Genomic DNA, 23,482 nt, shown 5'->3' with positions numbered 1-23,482 from the left:
TTTAACGAGCCTTGCGTTACTAGAATGGACATAAGTGCTAATTATATGCAAAATAGGTGTTCCCTGTAACAGCGCCGCCCCCCAGGTATCCGTTACAGTTACCGCAGGGATGTAACGTTGCGTTAGTTAGGTCAGCGCTAAAGGTGGCGTTCCTCCCCCCTGGGACAGGTCTGTTGCAGGGTCTGGAGGAGGGTAGGACCCCAGTTAGGTCTGATTTAACCATCGTATTGTTATTTACCGGTTACACCGGGGTGGGAGGAACGCCAGGGTTTGGTTATTTGGAGGCAGCGCTAATTTAGCATGGTGTGAAGCCTGTGCTAATGATACAACTCATGACCATTATTTCTAGCACATAATTAGCTTTGTGGGTTGGTGTGAACCTCGGGAAAAATAACGTCTGTTACTGACCTTTAATGGAGCGACGTGAATCAGGCCGATGAGGTCAGTCTAAGGTCAGAGCTGGGCCGTCCTCTTCAGGTCAACACTGGTCAGCTCCTGTCTATTCCCGACCTGTCCAGCAGGAGGCAGCAGAACACTGCTGGTGTTAATGCAGGTGTACAATATGCGAGACGACAGAGAGGCGATTCCTATCTCTTGCTCCCCCTCTGAGGAGGGGAACTCCCGAGTGTCACCTGGATGTCCATTTGTGGGGGTGTATGTGGGGGTCCCTGCACCCCGGGGGGTTCTGCTCAGTTACGGGCCCTTATATTTTGAGCGCAGATTAAATTCCCTATACGGCTCGTGTGAGAAATCAGGAAAAAGCAGGAAATCTCCTCGTTCAGTAATTTGCTGTTTGTGACCGGCGCCCCAAACCTCGCCCTAAAAACACTTTGGGAAGGAATTCTGCATTCTTTCTTGACCCTTAGGGTGTGTGATATTTAGTGGACGCTCTCGTGCGCCGGAAATTGCCAGACGTGGTCACGGCCGCTTCACTGCAACCACATGAGCGTCTGGCCGCAGACAGGCCTTCCGCTGCACCAATCTGCCGCCGGAGCCTCCGCCGCCACCGGACGTTTCTAGAACGAGGCACGTTTTAGCGGTTAGGGTAGGGGGTTCGTTTTAGGGGCTTAGCTAAAGTACTTTACCTTAGCAGTGAAGCGGCCGGCGGCGACAGATCCCGGCGGCGGGGTGAGTCGCAACGAAGCGCTGGCGGTCATTTGGTCGCAGCATAATTGCCGTAAGCAAATGTCCTAGACCAGCAGTGCGCAAACTGGGGGGCGCGAGATTTTTTTTTGGGGGGGGGCGGGCAGTTGCAGAAGTCCTGCGTTCTTCCCCAAGGCATTTAAATGAAATGCCGGGGGATCGCGCGATGCCTCGGCAACCTCTACTTACCGGGATTCAGCCGGCTTCAGGACGCGTGACCATGGCACCGGGCGACGGATATAGGGCGAGAGGAGCACATGAGCGGGAAGAGGCCCGCGAGGCGAGAGAGACCCTGACCCAGGCGAGTGATATAGGGCGAGAGGAGCACGTGAGCGGAAGGAGACACACGAGGAGAGAGACCCTGTCCTGAGGAGCCGGGTGAGGGATATAGGGCGAGAGGAGCACGTGAGTGGGAGGAGACACACGAGGAGAGAGGCCCTGTCCTGAGGAGCCGGGTGAGGGATATAGGGCGAGAGGAGCACGTGAGTGGGAGGAGACACACGAGGAGAGAGGCCCTGTCCTGAGGAGTCGGGCGAGTGATATAGGGCGAGAGAAGCACGTGAGTGGGAGGAGGCACACAAGGAGAGAGACCCTGTCCTGAGGAGCCGGGCGAGGGATATAGGGCGAGAGAAGCACGTGAGTGGGAGGAGGCACACAAGGAGAGAGACCCTGTCCTGAGGAGCCGGGCGAGGGATATAGGGCGAGAGGAGCACGTGAGTGGGAGGAGGCACACAAGGAGAGAGACCCTGTCCTGAGGAGCCGGGCGAGGGATATAGGGCGAGAGAAGCACGTGAGTGGGAGGAGACACACAAGGAGAGAGATCCTGTCCTGAGGAGCCGGGCGAGGGATATAGGGCGAGAGGAGCACGTGAGTGGGAGGAGACACACAAGGAGAGAGACCCTGTCCTGAGGAGCCGGGCGAGGGATATAGGGCGAGAGGAGCACGTGAGTGGGAGGAGACACACGAGGAGAGAGACCCTGTCCTGAGGAGCCGGGTGAGGGATATAGGGCGAGAGGAGCACGTGAGTGGGAGGAGACACACGAGGAGAGAGACCCTGTACTGAGGAGCCGGGCGAGGGATATAGGGCGAGAGGAGCACGTGAGTGGGAGGAGACACACGAGGAGAGAGACCCTGTACTGAGGAGCCGGGCGAGGGATATAGGGCGAGAGGAGCACGTGAGTGGGAGGAGACACACGAGGAGAGAGACCCTGTCCCGAGGAGCCGGGTGAGGGATATAGGGCGAGAGGAGCACGTGAGTGGGAGGAGACACACAAGGAGAGAGACCCTGTCCCGGGCGAGGGATATAGGGCGAGAGGAGCACGTGAGTGGGAGGAGACACACAAGGAGAGAGACCCTGTCCCGGGCGAGGGATATAGGGCGAGAGGAGCACGTGAGTGGGAGGAGACACACGAGGAGAGAGACCCTGTCCCGGGCGAGGGATATAGGGCGAGAGGAGCACGTGAGTGGGAGGAGACACACAAGGAGAGAGACCCTGTCCCGGGCGAAGGATATAGGGCGAGAGGAGCACATGAGTGGGAGGAGACACACAAGGAGAGAGACCCTGTCCTGAGGAGCCGGGCGAGTGATATAGGGCGATAGGAGCCTGTGCAAAGTGATATTGCGCTGTGGCAGAGCCTTCCCAGTCTGGCAGATTAGCACGTACTGGAGGTAGCGGGTATCACTCAGGAATCAGCGGAGTAATGGGGGCCCATGTAAGCTGGAGTTCCAAATCAGTGAGTAGACCACGTGGAAGGACATCCAGGAGATCGCCCCTACAACACGTCAGTATCCTTTTCAACACACGCAGCTAGCGACATTCTTTGCAAAATAACAGGCCTGCAACTATTAACGCACCAACACTGCGCCAGCACCAACAGTGGCCCATTAGGTAGTACCTGTGCCACCGGGACTGAGTAAGAGACACTGAGGGACCATTGCACAGCAGGTGCATACTATCCTCTCTGAGTCACTGCCATAAGCATTGTTGATGGTCCTCCGATTCTGAGGGCCACTGTATGTGATTTCTGTGTTCTCTACTTATAAAGTACTGTTATTTATAAGTTACGTGTCTCGCTGCGTTCTCTGATCGCAGCCCAGCTCTTCACCGGCTGAATATCCTCTTACAGGTACGGTGGAGGTGGACTCAGGCCCCCTCCCAAGTACAGCTCAACCCCCTTATAACGCTGTGCTTGGGGTCCAAAGAATCACATTGCGCTATAAGCGGATCGCGTTAGAAATAATGTACAATTGTATGCATGGTACAATAAAGTATTTAAGATACCAATAATCGTGTTGTAAAGTATTCATAGATAGGAAAATTGGGAGCCACGCTTGCATCGCGTTATAAGCGGCTTCGCGTTGTAACAGATCGCGTTATAACGGGGTTGAGCTGTATATACATATTAACACATCTAGTGAAATAAAGAGGCGGTTACATGTATTTAATGCTTATGTGATGACGAACATTTATTGGCCCATTCACATCTCAGACAGGCCTCCAAATCTGCCTTACCCCATAATCACACCACACGCTTCCATTGCAGTCAGGGATTCTGGGTAATGCAAATTAATATACCCCCCCCTCACTGTGAAGGTGTCTCCCCGACTTCTTACACTTCACCCACTTGGAGGGCCTTATATTCTCCCCCTGTTGCGTCATCCCCTCTAGACATACCTGTGACCCTACTCTTCCCAGAACACCACGCCCTGTCCTGCTCAGGTTTGTTTGTTTCTGTTTCTCAACACTGATTTCCTTTCTGGCTGTGTGTGTGCATAGAAGGTTGGTCCGCTCACACATCTGCGTATCAGGGCCAGGCCCATCGCCCCAGGTGCTCACAGGACAGTGGAAAGTTGATAGTAGGGGCTGTGGCTTTAGATGGAGTATGACATCATAGAGCAGGAAGTGGAAGGTTATACCATGTGATGCAGGCGCACAGACTGGCTGCCATGTTGGTTTGAGCTCAATGATATGGAAATACCATCTATCCTTCTCATTAAAACTCTGAGGGCTCCTGGATTCCTGTGCCCAGTTTTCCTCTCTAGGTAACAGAAAGGGGACAGGTCAGACACCCCATTTAGGGGTGGGGAACAGAATAGGTGAAGTCACAGAGAGCAGCATGTGACAGAAACCTGTATATAGTATGTAACAGTGTTTCCCCCACCCAATTGCAGATAAGGGGCCATTACAGGTTGACTGGTGCATATACCTGCTGGCAACAGGAGGGCTGAGTCGTCCGCCGATGGTAGTGGGGAAACAGGAACAGGCTTTTGGGGTTCATACCCCACATATCTACTTAACAGTGCAGCACCTCAATCTGCAGTAGGCTCCAGAAACTGAAGGTGATCTTCCACAGTAAAACATATTTCCTCTCCCCCCAGTAAGGTCAAGCACCAGGCAGGAGGTATATTGCAAACAGGAACGGGTTTATTACTATACTCTGCAGTAACAGGAACAAGACAGGATCTGCCCTTATACAGTCTCTCAGGATTCACCGGATGACGGTCCCTGGACCGTCACTACAGGCCAAGGGCACCCGCAGCCATCCTAGCTCTTCCTCACCTCCCTAACAGAGGCAGAGGTATTGGTCCACACTCACTCTCCTCCGGAGGGAAGAGCACATGGGAAAGTCCCAATCTCAGGCTCCCAGTGGTGTGACCTGCCTTCCTCAGAGGGGGAAGGAACACCCTAACTTAGGACGGTCTCTGCCTTTAAGTACAGCCAGGAGAGGGCACCAGGTCTGTCCCAGGATTGGGCAATCTCAGACCTGCTGTCACCGCCTCTTCTGACACTCAGGGGCAGCACCAGTGAAGGGGGAAAACCCCATGATGACTACTGGTAGGCCTGCTGTACCAGGGCTTACTGTATGAGAAGGGCAGATTAGTAGTCAGGGGTGACCCTGCTACACTCTCCCTTTGGTGGATTCCCAACAGCCCCGCTTGGGTCCTAAATTTTCGGGTACTATTGTCAAATGAAACCTGAACAAAACAAGATAGCACTTCACATGGATATCACAGTAGTATGCATGATATACATTTTTGGTGAACAAAGTACATTACATTTTTATTTGAATACACATTTCAAATGACTGCCTTACTGAAACATAGGTTTCTCCCAACATGGAGAACCCTTTTCTTATGGGGGGTCATCTCATGCCATGATCCACTCTCTCTAAAACGAGAGCAAAACGATATTCCTGGTAACTAGACTGTAAGCTCCTTGGGGCATGGACTCCTCTTCCTTAATGTTACTTTAATGTCTAAAGCACTTATTCCCATGATCTGTTATTTATATTATCTGTTATTTATATGATTACAACGTGTATTACTGCTGTGAAGCGCTATGTACATTAATGGCGCTATATAAATAAAGACATACAATACAATACAATACAACATACTGGGCACCCACATATCTCTTTGTCCCAGGGTGGTTTGAGCAGAGGTCTATGGACCATTACATATTTCTGATACCGGGCCAGAAAAGCATGTCAGAACACCCGGCCACACCGAAGGACAATATGTGTCAGGGACCAAGGCCGTCTCGGCCACGGCAGCGGCTGCTTGTTTACGGGCCAAATGTTCATTCATGGACTGGATAAAGGCAACAGTTCCTTTCACCGGAGCTATAACGGTACTCACCGGAGCGGGGATAGAAGGCTTCTCAACCGCCCCAGCTGTTGCTCGTAGTACGTCATCTCCGGCAGGTCTCGCGGGGTCCTGGCGCATGTCCAGATCCCACACCGGAAGGGCATTGACATCCGGCCGTTGCATAGGGGTTCTCCCTTTATCTTTATCAGCTTCCGCCACGTGGACATCGGCACCGGAGAATCGCTGGATAGGCCTCTGGACACCTCCACAAAAGGTAGGCTCATTCGCCTCTCAGGTCTCACGGTCGTGGTCATCAGTAACGGGCTCATCTGTTGTGCATAGCCGTTGGCATCATTTAGTCCGTCCTCAGTCTTGGTCAGCATAGTCGGCAGCAACTGAAACCCCACGGAGACCGAAGGCTACTTCTACATGAAGAGGGTAGGGACACATCTGCAGGGGAAATACACCGGATCATTTCCGCGTCCACAATGGCTATAGGCAAAGCCTCTCCTGGCTCCTGCGCCTCTGGGAACAGCGATGCCTCATCACCCCAAACAGTCACCTTACCCGAAATCTCGGGGGCTGGTTCCGGCTCACCGACCGTCTCTGGTTCCTCTGCGGGGACCAGGTCTGGAACCATCTCAGCCTGCTCAATAATCCTTGGAATACTTGGATTCCCTTGGGCCTCATCTCGGGCGCACGGGCCCTCTGAAGCCTCCATAGTTGAGGTAGTCTTTGCTTTAGCAGCAGTATCGACCACCCAGTTACTGGGGTCAGTTACATCTTTCTTGGCGAACTCCTTAGGCCGCAGCGGCGTGGGCTTCAGGAAACGTGCTCTGCAGCAGGCACACTGGGCTCCCCAGGTCAGTTTTCCACCTGGGAAATCGCATTTGGGACAGAAGCATCGTAGGTACCACTTCCTTTCCACGTTTACCACCAGGAGTCCTCCAGGTAGGTCAAATTCCATATCTCCAGACAATCAGTTTTTGTTGAACACACGGGCACAAGAGCAAGGGGCAGCTCGCTCCTTTCACTCGCCAGGCTCCGAAGAACTGACGGTGCTGTCCGCTGCATCCGGTACCTCCCTTACTCTCTGAAGTCTTCAGGCATTGGTTGTCGGCGGGTCCCCTCCCTCTGGTGGAGATTAGAGGAGGGACACCTGATGACGTGGACGGGACGTGACTCTGACTCTGAGTTGAGTCAGTCACATCGCTTGGGTGGGGCCCTGGCTTTCGCGCCCGACCCGGGCAGAATTTTGCAGCGAGACGTGCAGTTCTTTTGCAAGCAGCATGAGCGCTCTCCAGCCTTGGCGGGAGACGCCATTTTAGCTCATGTAACTCACGTGGCGCATTCCCGGGCAAGGGAACCTCCAATTTGGGCACAATTCCTTCACAGACCGCACAATGACCGCGATACCGGCAGGAATCCGTTCCTTGTGGTTCCTCACAGCACATAGATTAGCAGGCTACTAAGAGTAGGTTGTACCCCAGGCTAGCAGAGCTCCACCTCAATACGCTGTACTCGATCTTAGTCCATCACACGCACTCTGTGGTTCTATAGTCTGGCTACTGGCTAGTGGTACTCTGGGCTTCTTCCCTATGCAGTACCCTTATGCCGCCCCTTCTAGGCTGCCAATATCGCAGACCCTTCAGTGGCTCCTGGGGCTCCCAGGTACACCCCCCCTTGTAGGCATCTTGACTACCCACCTTAGGGTGACTTAGAACAGCAATAGCTTTGTGTCTCCAGACCATTCACCCAATAGGGCCGTCTCAGTTATAGTTTCATGGCGGGGAAAGTGGTCCCTGGTTATGGTATGCGGGGTCCCCTGGACACTATACGTAGCCTCCTTCCTTTAGTACTTGTTCTGGAAGAGTACCTTATTCCTTCCAGCTTTGTTTCGCTGAAAGCCTGTCCTGTTACAGATCTCAGCAGCGCCTCCAAATGCTACAAGTATATAGGACAACTAGCTGATATACCCGGACGTTGCCCGGGATTGCAGGGGGGGGCCAAGGGCAGGGAGGGGCAGAGGGGGGGCCAAGGGCAGGGAGGGGTGGGGAGGGGGGGGGAAGCAAAGGACAGGGAGGGGGGGAGTCAGGGAGGGGGGGCAAAGTGCAGGGAGGGGGCAAAGGGCAGGGAGGGGGGGAGTCAGGGACGCATGAAAGAGCGGCCTGTGGGAGGTGAGAGCCGGGGAAGGGTGAGAGCCAGGGAAGGGAGCGGCCTGTGGGAGGAGAGAGCAGGAGAGCACATGCTCTGGGGGGCCAATGAGAGCCGTGGGGGGCGGGACACAGGGGGGGGGGGCAATGAGAGCCATGGGAGGGCGGGCGGACCGACGGACCAATCAAATGGTCTCCAGACACTCACATCCAAGATTTTCAAAATTATATATATAGATAACAAAGAGGGCATGCAGGGCTGTGATGTACTGTTTATTTAACCCCATTCAGTGCCAGAGACACTTAATGCCTTGTATTGTTAACATAAACCCAGCACAGCCTGATCCCATACAATATGCAGTCAGGTCACCTTACATGACATGAAAACCCAGGACTTTTTGAGCCTGTCCCTCTGTATCTGCCTGTCTCTCTCTCACACCTCTCCTATCTCACATCGCTGGCACAGTCTCACCTCCCGAACTTCCAGTTCTGTCTGTGTCTCTCACACACCTCTCCTAGCTCACATCGCTGGCACAGTCTCATCTCCTGGGGCTTCCAGTTCTGTCTGTGTCTGCCTGTTTCTATTTCCAGGCTGTGGGCACTCATTCTGTACTGGCACAAGGTCTGTCTCTGCTTTGTGTCTTTTACCTTCAGTAGGTAGGGTGCCAGAGTGTATTCTCTCTGTAGGCTGTGAAAGGTCTCCAGCTTCTTTGAGCGCTGGATATAATTTTCCCACATAGTCACATACACACAACAGCGGAGGCAGAAACAATGGAGAGACCCTGAGAAACTTTCTTCTCACTCAGAGTCCATTGCTATAAACTCTGAAGAGGCAATGGAGCTAAACTGTGAGCCAGAAAGGGTTAACTCCCTGACAGATACACAGATACCTCAAACCAGCACTGCAAACCTGGAACAACTCTCAGCTGCAGGGAGACACACAGAGGCTGCAGGGAGACACACAGAGGCTGCAGGGAGACACACAGAGGCTGCAGGGAGACACAGAGGCTGCAGGGAGACACACAGAGGCTGCAGGGAGACACACAGAGGCTGCAGGGGAATCAGATTGCCAGAGATGGGAAATCTCACTGAGAGGAAAATCAGCTCTACTAAGTGCCTGCAATCAGCACTGATAGTCTGGATCAAGTTCCAACTGCTGGGGGCTCAGACTGCCAGGAAAATACAGAACCAGCAAAACCCAATGAGTCACAGCAAAATGCATGGAAATCACTGAAAGGTTTGATATTCTTTCCCACTATTCCCATACGAAGCCCTTTAAGAAGAAGGAATGTGGTGAGACTGACATTTCTAGGACCAAGAGAGGAAGATCCAGGTTTTAATTATGTGGAGCAAACGCTCATGAAGAAATCTTTGTGTTTTGACCCAGAGGATGTCTACGCCCTCCTGCATGGCCCTTATTCACCATACTATGATATCAGTTTTAAAACCTCCACCCACCTTGAGACTTTCTGGGAGAGATACAAAGCTGTGAGTAGCAGCTCTGAGTGGAAGTTTTTTGAGGCCACAGCGATATCTAAGCCTGAGACTGGATGGTGAATATCATCTTTGACCACGAATCTATCCCAGTGGCTGATATTGAGTACTGGCTGAAGCACCAGTGTGACATACTCAAAGGACCAAGGAAGCTATTCAATGGTGAATACTGGAATGGAGGATATCAGTTTGAGGTGAAAGTGGTGTGTGCAGACAACACTGTGACACACTTACCAAACTTCCTATACGTTGGAAATGAAAGAGGAAGGTGTTTCTACCGTGGGCAGCACAAATGTTGCTGTAAGTGCGGATCCAGATCACACTTCTCATCAGGATGTAACAAGATCATATGCAGCCTATGCAAAGATTTGGGGCATCACCGAAATGAATCCAAGAACAGCATTTTGTGTAACTTGTGCTCAAAAAGTGGGCATTCATACAATGTCTGTCCCCATGCCCAACACAATCAAGCACAGGAGTATGTCCTGCAGCATTCTGCAACAGAGTTGGATAGAGACCTGCACTCCGAGGCACAGCACCCAGGAGTATGTCCTGCAGAGGGACTTCATGGGCTTGTGCCCGATTGAGGAGGTTTTAAAGGAAATTCGCAGTCCGATCACAGTAGAAAGAGAGGACACAAGAGGTCACCCCCTCCCCTCTCAGACCCCACAGAACAAAGACTCCCAATAGGGACCAGTACACCAGGAGAGGCATGAGATGGAACTTCCTCTTGGACATGCAATAGAACAAAGCCAGAAGGCTCTCCCTGCTCCAGAACATCTAGATGATGGAGCACCTCCCTCCTGGAGTGCCCCTACGCAGTACAGATGTGGGAGAGTATGGCCGCCTCATTACGGATGCCAGATTTAAAGTGTCAAACCTATTGTGAAATAGTGTACGGTTTGGATGTCACTTGAGGGATTACAGTTGGAGCACAGAGCTGGTGATCAATGCACTTGTGAAATATAGGCACTTGTGCAAATATATGCACTTTGGTCTTCTCCACACAGAGCGGGTTCTCGTGCCTGTAACCTGTGCAGGGGAACAGGTTACAGAGCAGGTAAAGCAAACATAGCAGAGGGAGAGAGACAGGTGGGATATAAAGTCCCGGGGGGAAGATGGGCGGGTGTCAGATATAAGTGTGTAAATATCTTCTGTGTACAGTGTAAATATCTTCTGTATACAGTTTGTTGCTTTTTCTATTGATATGTTTTTTTTATAATACAAAATACTATATTACAGATACACCCAGGACTGTGTGAGCCTGTCCCTGATACTCTGCAGTCAGGGGGTCACACTACAACACATATACACCCAGGACTGTGTGATCCTGTGTTCCAGTCTTTCCAGGTTTGCCTAGTTTTGCTCAGTAATCTAAATTTAGAATTGATTTCACAACAAACAGTGAGTGTATTGGTCTGGAGATCCTGATTGTGAGTCAGACGCTTGCAGAGCTGGCGCGCAGGAGACTGAGCAGCTGCTTATACATCCCTGAGACAGCGAGGGAGCCCCCCGTAACCCCCCGTAACCCCCACATAAATAACACACACATAATAACCAGGCAAGGGCTGGAGATACAAGGCCGCGGCTTTTTATTTAACCATTAAATAATTGGTAAGTGCTTCCCCTGCCAGAGTGCTCGCTCAAAGAGTTAAAGGTCAAAGGTCCTTGAACCGATGACCCTGTGACACTCAAGCCGGTCCCACGTGTATGTGTGTCCCCAGAGGGCCGGCCTGGCACGTATGTGTGTCCCCAGAGGGCAGGCCTGGCACGTGTGTGTGTCTCCAGAGGGCCGGCCTGGCACGTGTGTGTCTCCCCAGAGGGCCGGCCTGGCATGTATGTGTGTCCCCAGAGGGCAGACGTGGCACATGTGTGTGTCCCCAGAGGGCCGGCCTGGCACGTGTGTGTGTGTCCAGAGGGCAGACCTGGCACGTGTGTGTGTGTCCCCAGAGGGCCGGCCTGGCACGTGTGTGTGTCCCCAGAGGGCAGGCCTGGCACGTGTGTGTCCCCAGAGGGCCGGCCTGGCACGTGTGTGTGTCCCCAGAGGGCAGGCCTGGCACGTGTGTGTCCCCAGAGGGCAGGCCTGGCACGTGTGTGTGTCCCCAGAGGGCAGGCCTGGCACGTGTGTGTCCCCAGCCTGGCACGTGTGTGTCCCCAGAGGGCAGGCCTGGCACGTGTGTGTCCCCAGCCTGGCACGTGTGTGTCCCCAGAGGGCAGGCCTAGCACATATGTGTGTCCCCAGAGGGCAGGCCTGGCACGTGTGTGTCCCCAGAGGGCAGGCCTGGCACGTGTGTGTGTGTCCAGAGGGCCGGCCTGGCACGTGTGTGTCTCCCCAGAGGGCCGGCCTGGCACGTGTGTGTGTGTCCCCAGAGGGCAGGCCTGGCACGTGTGTGTGTCCCCAGAGGGCAGGCCTGGCACGTGTGTGTGTCCCCAGAGGGCAGGCCTGGCACGTGTGTGTGTGTCCCCAGAGGGCAGGCCTGGCACGTGTGTGTCCCCAGCCTGGCACGTGTGTGTCCCCAGAGGGCAGGCCTGGCACGTGTGTGTGTCCCCAGAGGGCCGGCCTGGCACGTGTGTGTGTGTCCAGAGGGCAGGCCTGGCACGTGTGTGTGTCCCCAGAGGGCAGGCCTGGCACGTGTGTGTCCCCAGCCTGGCACGTGTGTGTCCCCAGAGGGCAGGCCTGGCACGTGTGTGTCCCCAGCCTGGCACGTGTGTGTCCCCAGAGGGCAGGCCTGGCATGTGTGTGTCCCCAGCCTGGCACGTGTGTGTCCCCAGAGGGCAGGCCTAGCACATATGTGTGTCCACAGAGGGCAGGCCTGGCACGTGTGTGTCCCCAGAGGGCAGGCCTGGCACGTGTGTGTGTCCAGAGGGCCGGCCTGGCACGTGTGTGTCTCCCCAGAGGGCCGGCCTGGCACGTGTGTGTGTCCCCAGAGGACAGGCCTGGCACGTGTGTGTGTGTCCCCAGAGGGCAGGCCTGGCACGTGTGTGTGTGTCCAGAGGGCCGGCCTGGCAAGTGTGTGTGTCCCCAGAGGGCAGGCCTGGCACGTGTGTGTCCCCAGCCTGGCACATGTGTGTCCCCAGAAGGCAGGCCTGGCACGTGTGTGTCCCCAGAGGGCAGGCCTAGCACATATGTGTGTCCCCAGAGGGCAGGCCTGGCACGTGTGTGTCCCCAGAGGGCAGGCCTGGCACGTGTGTGTGTCCCCAGAGCGCACGCCTGGCACGTGTGTGTCCCCAGCCTGGCATGTGTGTGTCCCCAGAGGGCAGGCCTAGCACATATGTGTGTCCCCAGAGGGCAGGCCTGGCACGTGTGTGTCCCCAGAGGGCAGGCCTGGCACGTGTGTGTGTCCCCAGAGCGCACGCCTGGCACGTGTGTGTCCCCAGCCTGGCATGTGTGTGTCCCCAGAGGGCCAGCCTGGCACGTGTGTGTGTGTCCCCGGCCGGGCACGTTTGTGTGGCCCCAGCCTGGCACGTATGTGTGTCCCCAGAGGGAAGGCCTGGCACATGTGTGTGTGTCCAGAGGGCAGGTCTGGCACGTGTGTGTGTCCGCAGATGGCCGGCCTGGCACGTGTGTGTATGTGTCCCCGGCCTTGCACGTGTGTGTCCCCAGAAGTCAGGCCTGGCACGTGTATGTCCTTGTAAAACACATCAGACACATTACTTGTCTCTGTTGCACCCGCCGTCTCGCTCCCTACCGCTGCTGCTGGTACCACCACCCCTGCGGGAGCCGGACTGGCAGCCACTGACTGCGTGCCCCTGCCCCCATGCTACCGCCAGCCCTAATAATGAACGCAGCCTGTGCTGTATTGGGAACCGCTGCCTGTCCCCCGCAACAGGGATCTCTCCTTGTGCATCAAGGGCTTGAAGTAAACCCCAGGCCCAAAGCTACTGCCACATTAACCTCTGCAGGCCCCACACCTTGCAGGGCCCGACCCCCCAGGGCCCCTGGCAGATGTGACACCACCTGCTCCACTTGAACCCCCCACTTCACCAACACTTCCCAGATCATGAGCCCACCCTACTATCCCCACCGTGGGTATAATCTCCCCAGGCACGGTACCCCCTTGTGGATGAGCCACAGGAAACCAGGGAAGCAACTGACAGCTGCCCAGCCCCCGAGCAACAGCCCTGCGCTCTCCCAATAACCAGCACGTTCCCTGCGCTCTCACAATAACCAGCGCGTTCCCTGCGCTCTCCCAATAACCAGCTCGTTCCCTGCGCTCTCCCAATAACCAGCTCGTTCCCTGCGCTCTCCCAATAACCAGCTCGTTCTCTGCGCTCTCCCAATAACCAGCTCGTTCCCTGCGCTCTCCCAATAACCAGCTCGTTCCCTGCGCTCTCCCAATAACCAGCTCGTTCTCTGCGCTCTCCCAATAACCAGCTCGTTCCCTGCGCTCTCCCAATAACCAGCTCGTTCCCTGCGCTCTCCCAATAACCAGCGCATTCCCGGCGCTCTCCCAATAACCAGCGCGTTCCCTGCGCTCTCCCAATAACCAGCTAATTCCCTGCGCTCTCCCAATAACCAGCTCATTCCCGGCGCTCTCCCAATAACCAGCTCGTTCCCTGCGCTCTCCCAATAACCAGCTCATTCCCTGCGCTCTCCCAATAACCAGCGCATTCCCGGCGCTCTCCCAATAACCAGCTCATTCCCTGCGCTCTCCCAATAACCAGCTCATTCCCTGCGCTCTCCCAATAACCAGCTCATTCCCTGCGCTCTCCCAATAACCAGCGCCTTCCCTGCGCTCTCCCAATAACCAGCTCATTCCCTGCGCTCTCCCAATAACCAGCTCATTCCCTGCGCTCTCCCAATAACCAGCTCATTCCCTGCGCTATCCCAATAACCAGCGTGTTCCCTGCGCTCTCCCAATAACCAGCTCGTTCCCTGCGCTCTCCCAATAACCAGCTCGTTCCCTGCGCTCTCCCAAAAACCGGCGTGTTCCCTGCGCTCTCCCAATAACCAGCGCGTTCCCTGCGCTCTCCCAATAACCAGTGCGTTCCCTGCGCTCTCCCAATAACCAGCGCGTTCCCTGCGCTCTCCCAATAACCAGCTCGTTCCCTGCGCTCTCCCAATAACCAGCTCGTTCCCTGTGCTCTCCCAATAACCAGCGCGTTCCCTGTGCTCTCCCAATAACCAGCTCGTTCCCTGCGCTCTCCCAATAACCAGCGCGTTCCCTGCGCTCTCCCAAAAACCGGCGCATTCCCTGCACTCTCCCGATAACCAACGCGTTACCTGCGCTCTCCCAATAACCAGCTCGTTCCCTGCGCTCTCCCAAAAACCGGCGCATTCCCTGCGCTCTCCCAATAACCAGCGCGTTCCCTGCGCTCTACCAATAACCAGCGCGTTACCTGCGCTCTCCTAATAACCAGCTCGTTCCCTGTGCTCTCCCAATAACCAGCGCGTTCCCTGCACTCTCCCAATAACCAGCGCGTTCCCTGCGCTCTCCCAATAACCAGCTCGTTCCCTGCGCTCTCCCAATAACCAGCGCGTTCCCTGCGCTCTCCCAAAAACCGGTACATTCCCTGCACTCTCCCAATAACCAGCTCGTTCCCTGCGCTCTCCCAATAACCAGCGCGTTCCCTGCGCTCTCCCAATAACCAGCTCGTTTCCTGCGCTCTCCCAATAACCAGCGCGTTCCCTGCGCTCTCGCAATAACCAGCGCGTTCCCTGCGCTCTCCCAATAACCAGCGCGTTCCCTGCGCTCTCCCAATAACCAGCTCGTTCCCTGCGCTCTCCCAATAACCAGCGCGTTCCCTGCGCTCTCCCAATAACCAGCGCGTTCCCTGCGCTCTCCCAATAACCAGCTCGTTCCCTGCGCTCTCCCAATAACCAGCGCGTTCCCTGTGCTCTCCCAATAACCAGCTCGTTCCCTGCGCTCTCCCAATAACCAGCGCGTTCCCTGCGCTCTCCCAAAAACCGGCGCATTCCCTGCACTCTCCCAATAACCAACGCGTTCCCTGCGCTCTCCCAATAACCAGCTCGTTCCCTGCGCTCTCCCAAAAACCGGCGCGTTCCCTGCGCTCTCCCAATAACCAGCGCGTTCCCTGCGCTCTCCCAATAACCAGCTCGTTTCCTGCGCTCTCCCAATAACCAGCGCGTTCCCTGCGCTCTCCCAATAACCAGTGCGTTCCCTGCGCTCTCCCAATAACCAGCGCGTTCCCTGCGCTCTCCCAATAACCAGCGCGTTCCCTGCGCTCTCCCAATAACCAGCACATTCCCTGCGCTCTCCCAATAACCAGCTCGTTCCCTGCGCTCTCCCAATAACCAGCTCGTTCCCTGCGCTCTCCCAATAACCAGCGCGTTCCCTGTGCTCTCCCAATAACCAGCTCGTTTCCTGCACTCTCCCAATAACCAGCGCGTTCCCTGCGCTCTCGCAATAACCAGTGCGTTCCCTGCGCTCTCCCAATAACCAGCGCGTTCCCTGCGCTCTCCCAATAACCAGCGCGTTCCCTGCGCTCTCCCAATAACCAGCTCGTTCCCTGCGCTCTCCCAATAACCAGCGCGTTCCCTGTGCTCTCCCAATAACCAGCTCGTTCCCTGCGCTCTCCCAATAACCAGCGCGTTCCCTGCGCTCTCCCAAAAACCGGTGCATTCCCTGCACTCTCCCAATAACCAACGCGTTCCCTGCGCTCTCCCAATAACCAGCTCGTTCCCTGCGCTCTCCCAAAAACCGGCGCGTTCCCTGCGCTCTCCCAATAACCAGCGCGTTCCCTGCGCTCTCCCAATAACCAGCTCGTTTCCTGCGCTCTCCCAATAACCAGCGCGTTCCCTGCGCTCTCCCAATAACCAGTGCGTTCCCTGCGCTCTCCCAATAACCAGCGCGTTCCCTGCGCTCTCCCAATAACCAGCGCGTTCCCTGCGCTCTCCCAATAACCAGCACATTCCCTGCGCTCTCCCAATAACCAGCTCGTTCCCTGCGCTCTCCCAATAACCAGCTCGTTCCCTGCGCTCTCCCAATAACCAGCGCGTTCCCTGTGCTCTCCCAATAACCAGCTCGTTTCCTGCGCTCTCCCAATAACCAGCGCGTTCCCTGCGCTCTCGCAATAACCAGTGCGTTCCCTGCGCTCTCCCAATAACCAGCGCGTTCCCTGCGCTCTCCCAATAACCAGCGCGTTCCCTGCGCTCTCCCAATAACCAGCTCGTTCCCTGCGCTCTCCCAATAACCTGCGCGTTCCCTGTGCTCTCCCAATAACCAGCTCGTTCCCTGCGCTCTCCCAATAACCAGCGCGTTCCCTGCGCTCTCCCAAAAAACGGCGCATTCCCTGCACTCTCCCAATAACCAACGCGTTCCCTGCGCTCTCCCAATAACCAGCTCGTTCCCTGCGCTCTCCCAAAAACCGGCGCGTTCCCTGCGCTCTCCCAATAACCAGCGCGTTCCCTGCGCTCTCCCAATAACCAGCTCGTTTCCTGCGCTCTCCCAATAACCAGCACGTTCCCTGCGCTCTCCCAATAACCAGCACATTCCCTGCGCTCTCCCAATAACCAGCTCGTTCCCTGCGCTCTCCCAATAACCAGCTCGTTCCCTGCGCTCTCCCAGTAACCAGCGCGTTCCCTGTGCTCTCCCAATAACCAGCTCGTTCCCTGCGCTCTCCCAATAACCAGCGCGTTCCCTGCGCTCTCCCAATAACCAGCGCGTTCCCTGCGCTCTCCCAATAACCAGCGCATTCCCTGTGCTCTCCCAATAACCAGCTCGTTCCCTGCGCTCTCCCAATAACCAGCGCGTTCCCTGCGCTCTCTCAATAACCAGCGCGTTCCCTGCGCTCTCACAATAACCAGCGCGTTCCCTGCGCTCTCCCAATAACCAGCTCGTTCCCTGCGCTCTCCCAATAACCAGCGTGTTCCCTGCGCTCTCCCAATAACCAGCGCGTTCTCTGCGCTCTCCCAATAACCAGCTCGTTCCCTGGGCTCTCCCAATAACCAGCGTGTTCCCTGCGCTCTCCCAATAACCAGCGCGTTCCCTGCGCTCTCCCAATAACCAGCGCGTTCCCTGCGCTCTCCCAATAACCAGCTCGTTCCCTGCGCTCTCCCAATAACCAGCGCGTTCCCTGCGCTCTCCCAATAACCAGCGCGTTCCCTGCGCTCTCCCAATAACCAGCGCGTTCCCTGTGCTCTCCCAATAACCAGCGCGTTCCTGTGCTCTCCCAATAACCAGCTCGTTCCCTGCGCTCTCCCAATAACCAGCGCGTTCCCTGCGCTCTCCCAATAACCAGCACATTCCCTGCGCTCTCCCAATAACCAGCTCGTTCCCTGCGCTCTCCCAATAACCAGCTCGTTCCCTGCGCTCTCCCAATAACCAGCGCGTTCACTGTGCTCTCCCAATAACCAGCTCGTTCCCTGCGCTCTCCCAATAACCAGCGCGTTCCCTGCGCTCTCCCAATAACCAGCGCGTTCCCTGCGCTCTCCCAATAACCAGCGCGTTCCCTGTGCTCTCCCAATAACCAGCTCGTTCCCTGCGCTCTCCCAATAACCAGCGCGTTCCCTGCGCTCTCTCAATAACCAGCGCGTTCCCTGCGCTCTCCCAATAACCAGCGCGTTCCCTGCGCTCTCCCAATAACCAGCTCGTTCCCTGCGCTCTCCCAATAACCAGCGTGTTCCCTGCGCTCTCCCAATAACCAGCGCGTTCTCTGCGCTCTCCCAATAACCAGCTCGTTCCCTGGGCTCTCCCAATAACCAGCGTGTTCCCTGCGCTCTCCCAATAACCAGCGCGTTCCCTGCACTCTCCCAATAACCAGCGCGTTCCCTGCGCTCTCCCAATAACCAGCTCGTTCCCTGCACTCTCCCAATAACCAGCGCGTTCCCTGCGCTCTCCCAATAACCAGCGCGTTCCCTGCGCTCTCCCAATAACCAGTGCGTTCCCTGTGCTCTCCCAATAACCAGCGCGTTCCCTGTGCTCTCCCAATAACCAGCTCGTTCCCTGCGCTCTCCCAATAACCAGCGCGTTCCCTGCGCTCTCTCAATAACCAGCGCGTTCCCTGCGCTCTCCCAATAACCAGCGCGTTCCCTGCGCTCTCCCAATAACCAGCTCGTTCCCTGCGCTCTCCCAATAACCAGCGTGTTCCCTGCGCTCTCCCAATAACCAGCGCGTTCTCTGCGCTCTCCCAATAACCAGCGCGTTCCCTGGGCTCTCCCAATAACCAGCGTGTTCCCTGCGCTCTCCCAATAACCAGCGCCTTCCCTGCGCTCTCCCAATAACCAGCGCGTTCCCTGCGCTCTCCCAATAACCAACTCGTTCCCTGTGCTCTCCCAATAACCAGCGCGTTCCCTGCGCTCTCCCAATAACCAGCGCGTTCCCTGCGCTCTCCCAATAACCAGTGCGTTCCCTGCGCTCTCCCAATAACCAGCGCGTTCCCTGCGCTCTCCCAATAACCAGTGCGTTCCCTGCGCTTTCCCAATAACCAGCGCGTTCCCTGCGCTCTCCCAATAACCAGCTCGTTCCCCGCGCTCTCCCAATAACCAGCGTGTTCCCTGCGCTCTCCCAATAACCAGCGCGTTCCCTACGCTCTCCCAATAACCAGCTCGTTCCCTACGCTCTCCCAATAACCAGCACATTCCCTGCTCTCTCCCAATAACCAGCGCGTTATCTGCACTCTCCTAATAACCAGCTCGTTCCCTGCGCTCGCCCAATAACCAGCGCGTTCCCTGCACTCTCCCAATAACCAGCTCGTTCCCTGCACTCTCCCAATAACCAGCGTGTTCCCTGCGCTCTCCCAATAACCAATGTGTTCCCTGCGCTCTCCCAATAACCAGCGCGTTCCCTGCGCTCTCCCAATAGCCAGCGCGTTCCCTGCGCTCTCCCAATAACCAGAGCGTTCCCTGTGCTCTCCGAATAACCAGCGCTTTCCCTGCGCTCTCCCAATAACCAGCTCGTTCCCTGCGCTCTCCCAATAACCAGCGCTTTCCCTGCGCTCTCCCAATATCCAGTGTGTTCCCTGCGCTCTCCCAATAACCAGCGCGTTCCCTGCGCTCTCCCAATAACCAGTGCGTTCCCTGCGCTTTCCCAATAACCAGCGCGTTCCCTGCGCTCTCCCAATAACCAGCTCGTTCCCTGCGCTCTCCCAATAACCAGCGTGTTCCCTGCGCTCTCCCAATAACCAGCGTGTTCCCTACGCTCTCCCAATAACCAGCTCGTTCCCTACGCTCTCCCAATAACCAGCACATTCCCTGCTCTCTCCCAATAACCAGCGCGTTCCCTGCACTCTCCCAATAACCAGCTCGTTCCCTGCGCTCTCCCAATAACCAGCGCATTCCCTGCACTCTCCCAATAACCAGCTCGTTCCCTGCACTCTCCCAATAACTAGCGTGTTCCCTGCGCTCTCCCAATAACCAATGCGTTCCCTGCGCTCTCCCAATAACCAGCGCGTTCCCTGCGCTCTCCCAATAGCCAGCGCGTTCCCTGCGCTCTCCCAATAACAAGAGCATTCCCTGTGCTCTCCGAATAACCAGCGCTTTCCCTGCGCTCTCCCAATAACCAGCTCGTTCCCTGCGCTCTCCCAATAACCAGCGCTTTCCCTGTGCTCTCCCAATAACCAGAGCGTTCCCTGCGCTCTCCCAATTACCAGAGCGTTCCCTGCGCTCTCCCAATAACCAGAGCGTTCCCTGCGCTCTCACAATAACCAGCGCGTTCCCTGCGCTCTCCCAATAAACAGAGCGTTCCCTGCGCTCTCCCAATAACCAGAGCGTTCCCTGCGCTCTCCCAATAATCAGCTCATTCCCTGAGCTCTCCCAATAACCAGCTCGTTCCCTGCGCTCTCCCAATAACCAGCGTGTTCCCTGCGCTCTCCCAATAACAGCGCGTTCTCTACGCTCTCCCAATAACCAGCGTGTTCCCTGCGCTCTCCCAATAACCAGCTCGTTCCCTACGCTCTCCCAATAACCAGCGAGTTCCCTACGCTCTCCCAATAACCTGCTCGTTCCTTTCGCTCTCCCAATAACCAGCACGTTCCCTGCGCTCTCCCAATAACCAGCGCGTTCCCTGCGCTCTCCCAATAACCAGCACGTTCCCTGCGCTCTCCCAATAACCAGAGCAATCCATGTGCTCTCCAAATAACCAGCGCTTTCCCTGTGCTCTCCCAATAACCAGCTCGTTCCCTGCGCTCTCCCAATAACCAGCGCGTTCCCTGCGCTCTCCCAATAACCAGCGTGTTCCCTGCGCTCTCCCAATAACCAGCGTGTTCCCTGCGCTCTCCCAATAACCAGCGGGTTCCCTGCGCTCTCCCAATAACCAGCTCATTCCCTACGCTCTCCCAATAACCAGCACATTCCCTGCTCTCTTCCAATAACCAGCGCGTTCCCTGCACTCTCCCAATAACCAGCTCGTTCCCTGCGCTCTCCCAATAACCAGCGCGTTCCCTGCGCTCTCCCAATAACCAGCTCGTTCCCTGCACTCTCCCAATAACCAGCGTGTTCCCTGCGCTCTCCCAATAACCAATGCGTTCCCTGCACTCTCCCAATAACCAGCGCGTTCCCTGCGCTCTCCCAATAACCAGCGCGTTCCCTGCGTTCTCCCAATAACCAGAGCGTTCCCTGTGCTCTCCGAATAACCAGCGCTTTCCCTGTGCTCTCCCAATAACCAGCTCGTTCCCTGCGCTCTCCCAATAACCAGAGCATTCCCTGCGCTCTCCCAATAACCAGAGCGTTCCCTGCGCTCTCCCAATAACCAGCGCGTTCCCTGCGCTCTCCCAATAACCAGCTCTTCCCTGAGCTCTCCCAATAACCAGCGCATTCCCTGCGCTCTCCCAATAACCAGCTCATTCCCTGCGCTCTCCCAATAACCAGCGCATTCCCTGCGCTCTCCCAATAACCAGCGCGTTCTCTGCGCTCTCCCAATAACCAGCGCGTTCCCTGCGCTCTCCCAATAACCAGCGCGTTCCCTGCGCTTTCCCAATAACAAGCTCGTTCCCTGCGCTCTCCTAATAACCAGCGCGTTCCCTGCGCTCTCCCAATAACCAGCTCGTTCCCTGCGCTCTCCCAATGACCAGCGTGTTCCCTGCGCTCTCCCAATAACCAGCGCGTTCCCTACGCTCTCCCAATAACCAGCTCGTTCCCTACGCTCTCCCAATAACCAGCACATTCCCTGCTCTCTCCCAATAACCAGTGCGTTCCCTGCACTCTCCCAATAACCAGCTCGTTCCCTGCGCTCTCCCAATAACCAGCGCGTTCCATGCGCTCTCCCAATAACCAGCTCGTTCCCTGCACTCTCCCAATAACCAGCGTGTTCCCTGCGCTCTCCCAATAACCAATGCGTTCCCTGCGCTCTCCCAATAACCAGCGCGTTCCCTGCGCTCTCCCAATAACCAGCGCGTTCCCTGCACTCTCCCAATAACCAGAGCGTTCCCTGTGCTCTCCGAATAACCAGCGCTTTCCCTGTGCTCTCCCAATAACCAGCTCGTTCCCTGCGCTCTCCCAATAACCAGCACTTTCCCTGCGCTCTCCCAATAACCAGAGCGTTCCCTGCGCTCTCCCAATAACCAGAGCGTTCCCTGCGCTCTCCCAATAACCAGCGCGTTCCCTGCACTCTCCCAATAACCAGCTCTTCCCTGAGCTCTCCCAATAACCAGCGCATTCCCTGCGCTCTCCCAATAACCAGCTCATTCACTGCGCTGTCCCAATAACCAGCGTGTTCCCTGCGCTCTCCCAATAACCAGCGCGTTCCCTGCGCTCTCCCAATAACCAGCGTGTTCTCTGTGCTCTCCCAATAACCAGCTCGTTCCCTACGCTCTCCCAATAACCAGCGCGTTCCCTGCGCTCTCCCAATAACCAGAGCGTTCCCTGTGCTCTCCCAATAACCAGCGCGTTCCCTGCGCTCTCCCAATAACCAGCTCGTTCCCTGCGGTCTCCCAATAACCAGCGCGTTCCCTGCGCTCTCCCAATAACCAGAGCGTTCCCTGTGCTCTCCCAATAACCAGAGCGTTCCCTGCGCTCTCCCAATAACCAGCTCATTCCCTGAGCTCTCCCAATAACCAGCTCGTTCCCTGCGCTCTCCCAATAACCAGCGTGTTCCCTGCGCTCTCCCAATAACAGCGCGTTCCCTACGCTCTCCCAATAACCAGCGTGTTCCCTGCGCTCTCCCAATAACCAGCTCGTTCCCTACGCTCTCCCAATAACCAGCGCGTTCCCTACGCTCTCCCAATAACCTGCTCGTTCCCTACGCTCTCCCAATAACCAGCACGTTCCCTGCGCTCTCCCAATAACCAGCACGTTCCCTGCACTCTCCCAATAACCAGCACGTTCCCTGCGCTCTCCCAATAACCAGAGCGTTCCCTGTGCTCTCCGAATAACCAGCGCATTCCCTGCGCTCTCCCAATAACCAGAGCGTTCCCTGTGCTCTCCGAATAACCAGAGCGTTACCTGCGCTCTCCCAATAACCAGCGCGTTCCCTGCGCTCTCCCAATAACCAGCTCGTTCCCTGCGCTCTCCCAATAACCAGCGCGTTCCCTGCGCTCTCCCAATAACCAGCACGTTCCCTGCGCTCTCCCAATAACCAGCGCGTTCCCTGCGCTCTCCCAATAACCAGCGCGTTCCCTGCGCTCTCCCAATAACCAGTGCGTTCCCTGCGCTCTCCCAATAACCAGCTCGTTCCCTGCGCTCTCCCAATAACCAGCGCGTTCCCTGCGCTCTCCCAATAACCAGCGCGTTCCCTGCGTTCTCCCAATAACCAGAGCGTTCCCTGTGCTCTCCGAATAACCAGCGCTTTCCCTGTGCTCTCCCAATAACCAGCGCGTTCCCTACGCTCTCCCAATAACCAGCGTGTTCCCTGCGCTCTCCCAATAACCAGCTCGTTCCCTACGCTCTCCCAATAACCAGCGCGTTCCCTACGCTCTCCCAATAACCTGCTCGTTCCCTACGCTCTCCCAATAACCAGCACGTTCCCTGCGCTCTCCCAATAACCAGCACGTTCCCTGCACTCTCCCAATAACCAGCACGTTCCCTGCGCTCTCCCAATAACCAGAGCGTTCCCTGTGCTCTCCGAATAACCAGCGCATTCCCTGCGCTCTCCCAATAACCAGAGCGTTCCCTGTGCTCTCCGAATAACCAGAGCGTTACCTGCGCTCTCCCAATAACCAGCGCGTTCCCTGTGCTCTCCCAATAACCAGCTCGTTCCCTGCGCTCTCCC

At 56.3% G+C, this 23,482-nt stretch overlaps 1 protein-coding gene across 1 annotated transcript in view; it reads left to right on the top strand.

The window, feature by feature from the left end:
* Window positions 1–9,433: 9,433 nt before the first annotated feature.
* The window catches only part of LOC142499980 (uncharacterized), a 76,042-nt gene continuing 61,993 nt past the window's right edge, over window positions 9,434–23,482 (top strand). Inside the window, exons 1-2 of the mRNA XM_075610037.1 lie at window positions 9,434–9,677; window positions 9,805–9,998. Coding sequence (XP_075466152.1) covers window positions 9,434–9,677; window positions 9,805–9,998 — 438 coding nt within the window. The remainder of the gene's footprint in view (window positions 9,678–9,804; window positions 9,999–23,482) is intronic.

The sequence above is a fragment of the Ascaphus truei genome, chromosome 7 (assembly GCF_040206685.1).
Source record: "Ascaphus truei isolate aAscTru1 chromosome 7, aAscTru1.hap1, whole genome shotgun sequence".
Lineage (NCBI taxonomy): Eukaryota > Metazoa > Chordata > Amphibia > Anura > Ascaphidae > Ascaphus > Ascaphus truei.
Note: the sequence above shows the minus strand (reverse complement) of the source record. Positions and strands in the feature narration are given on the sequence as shown.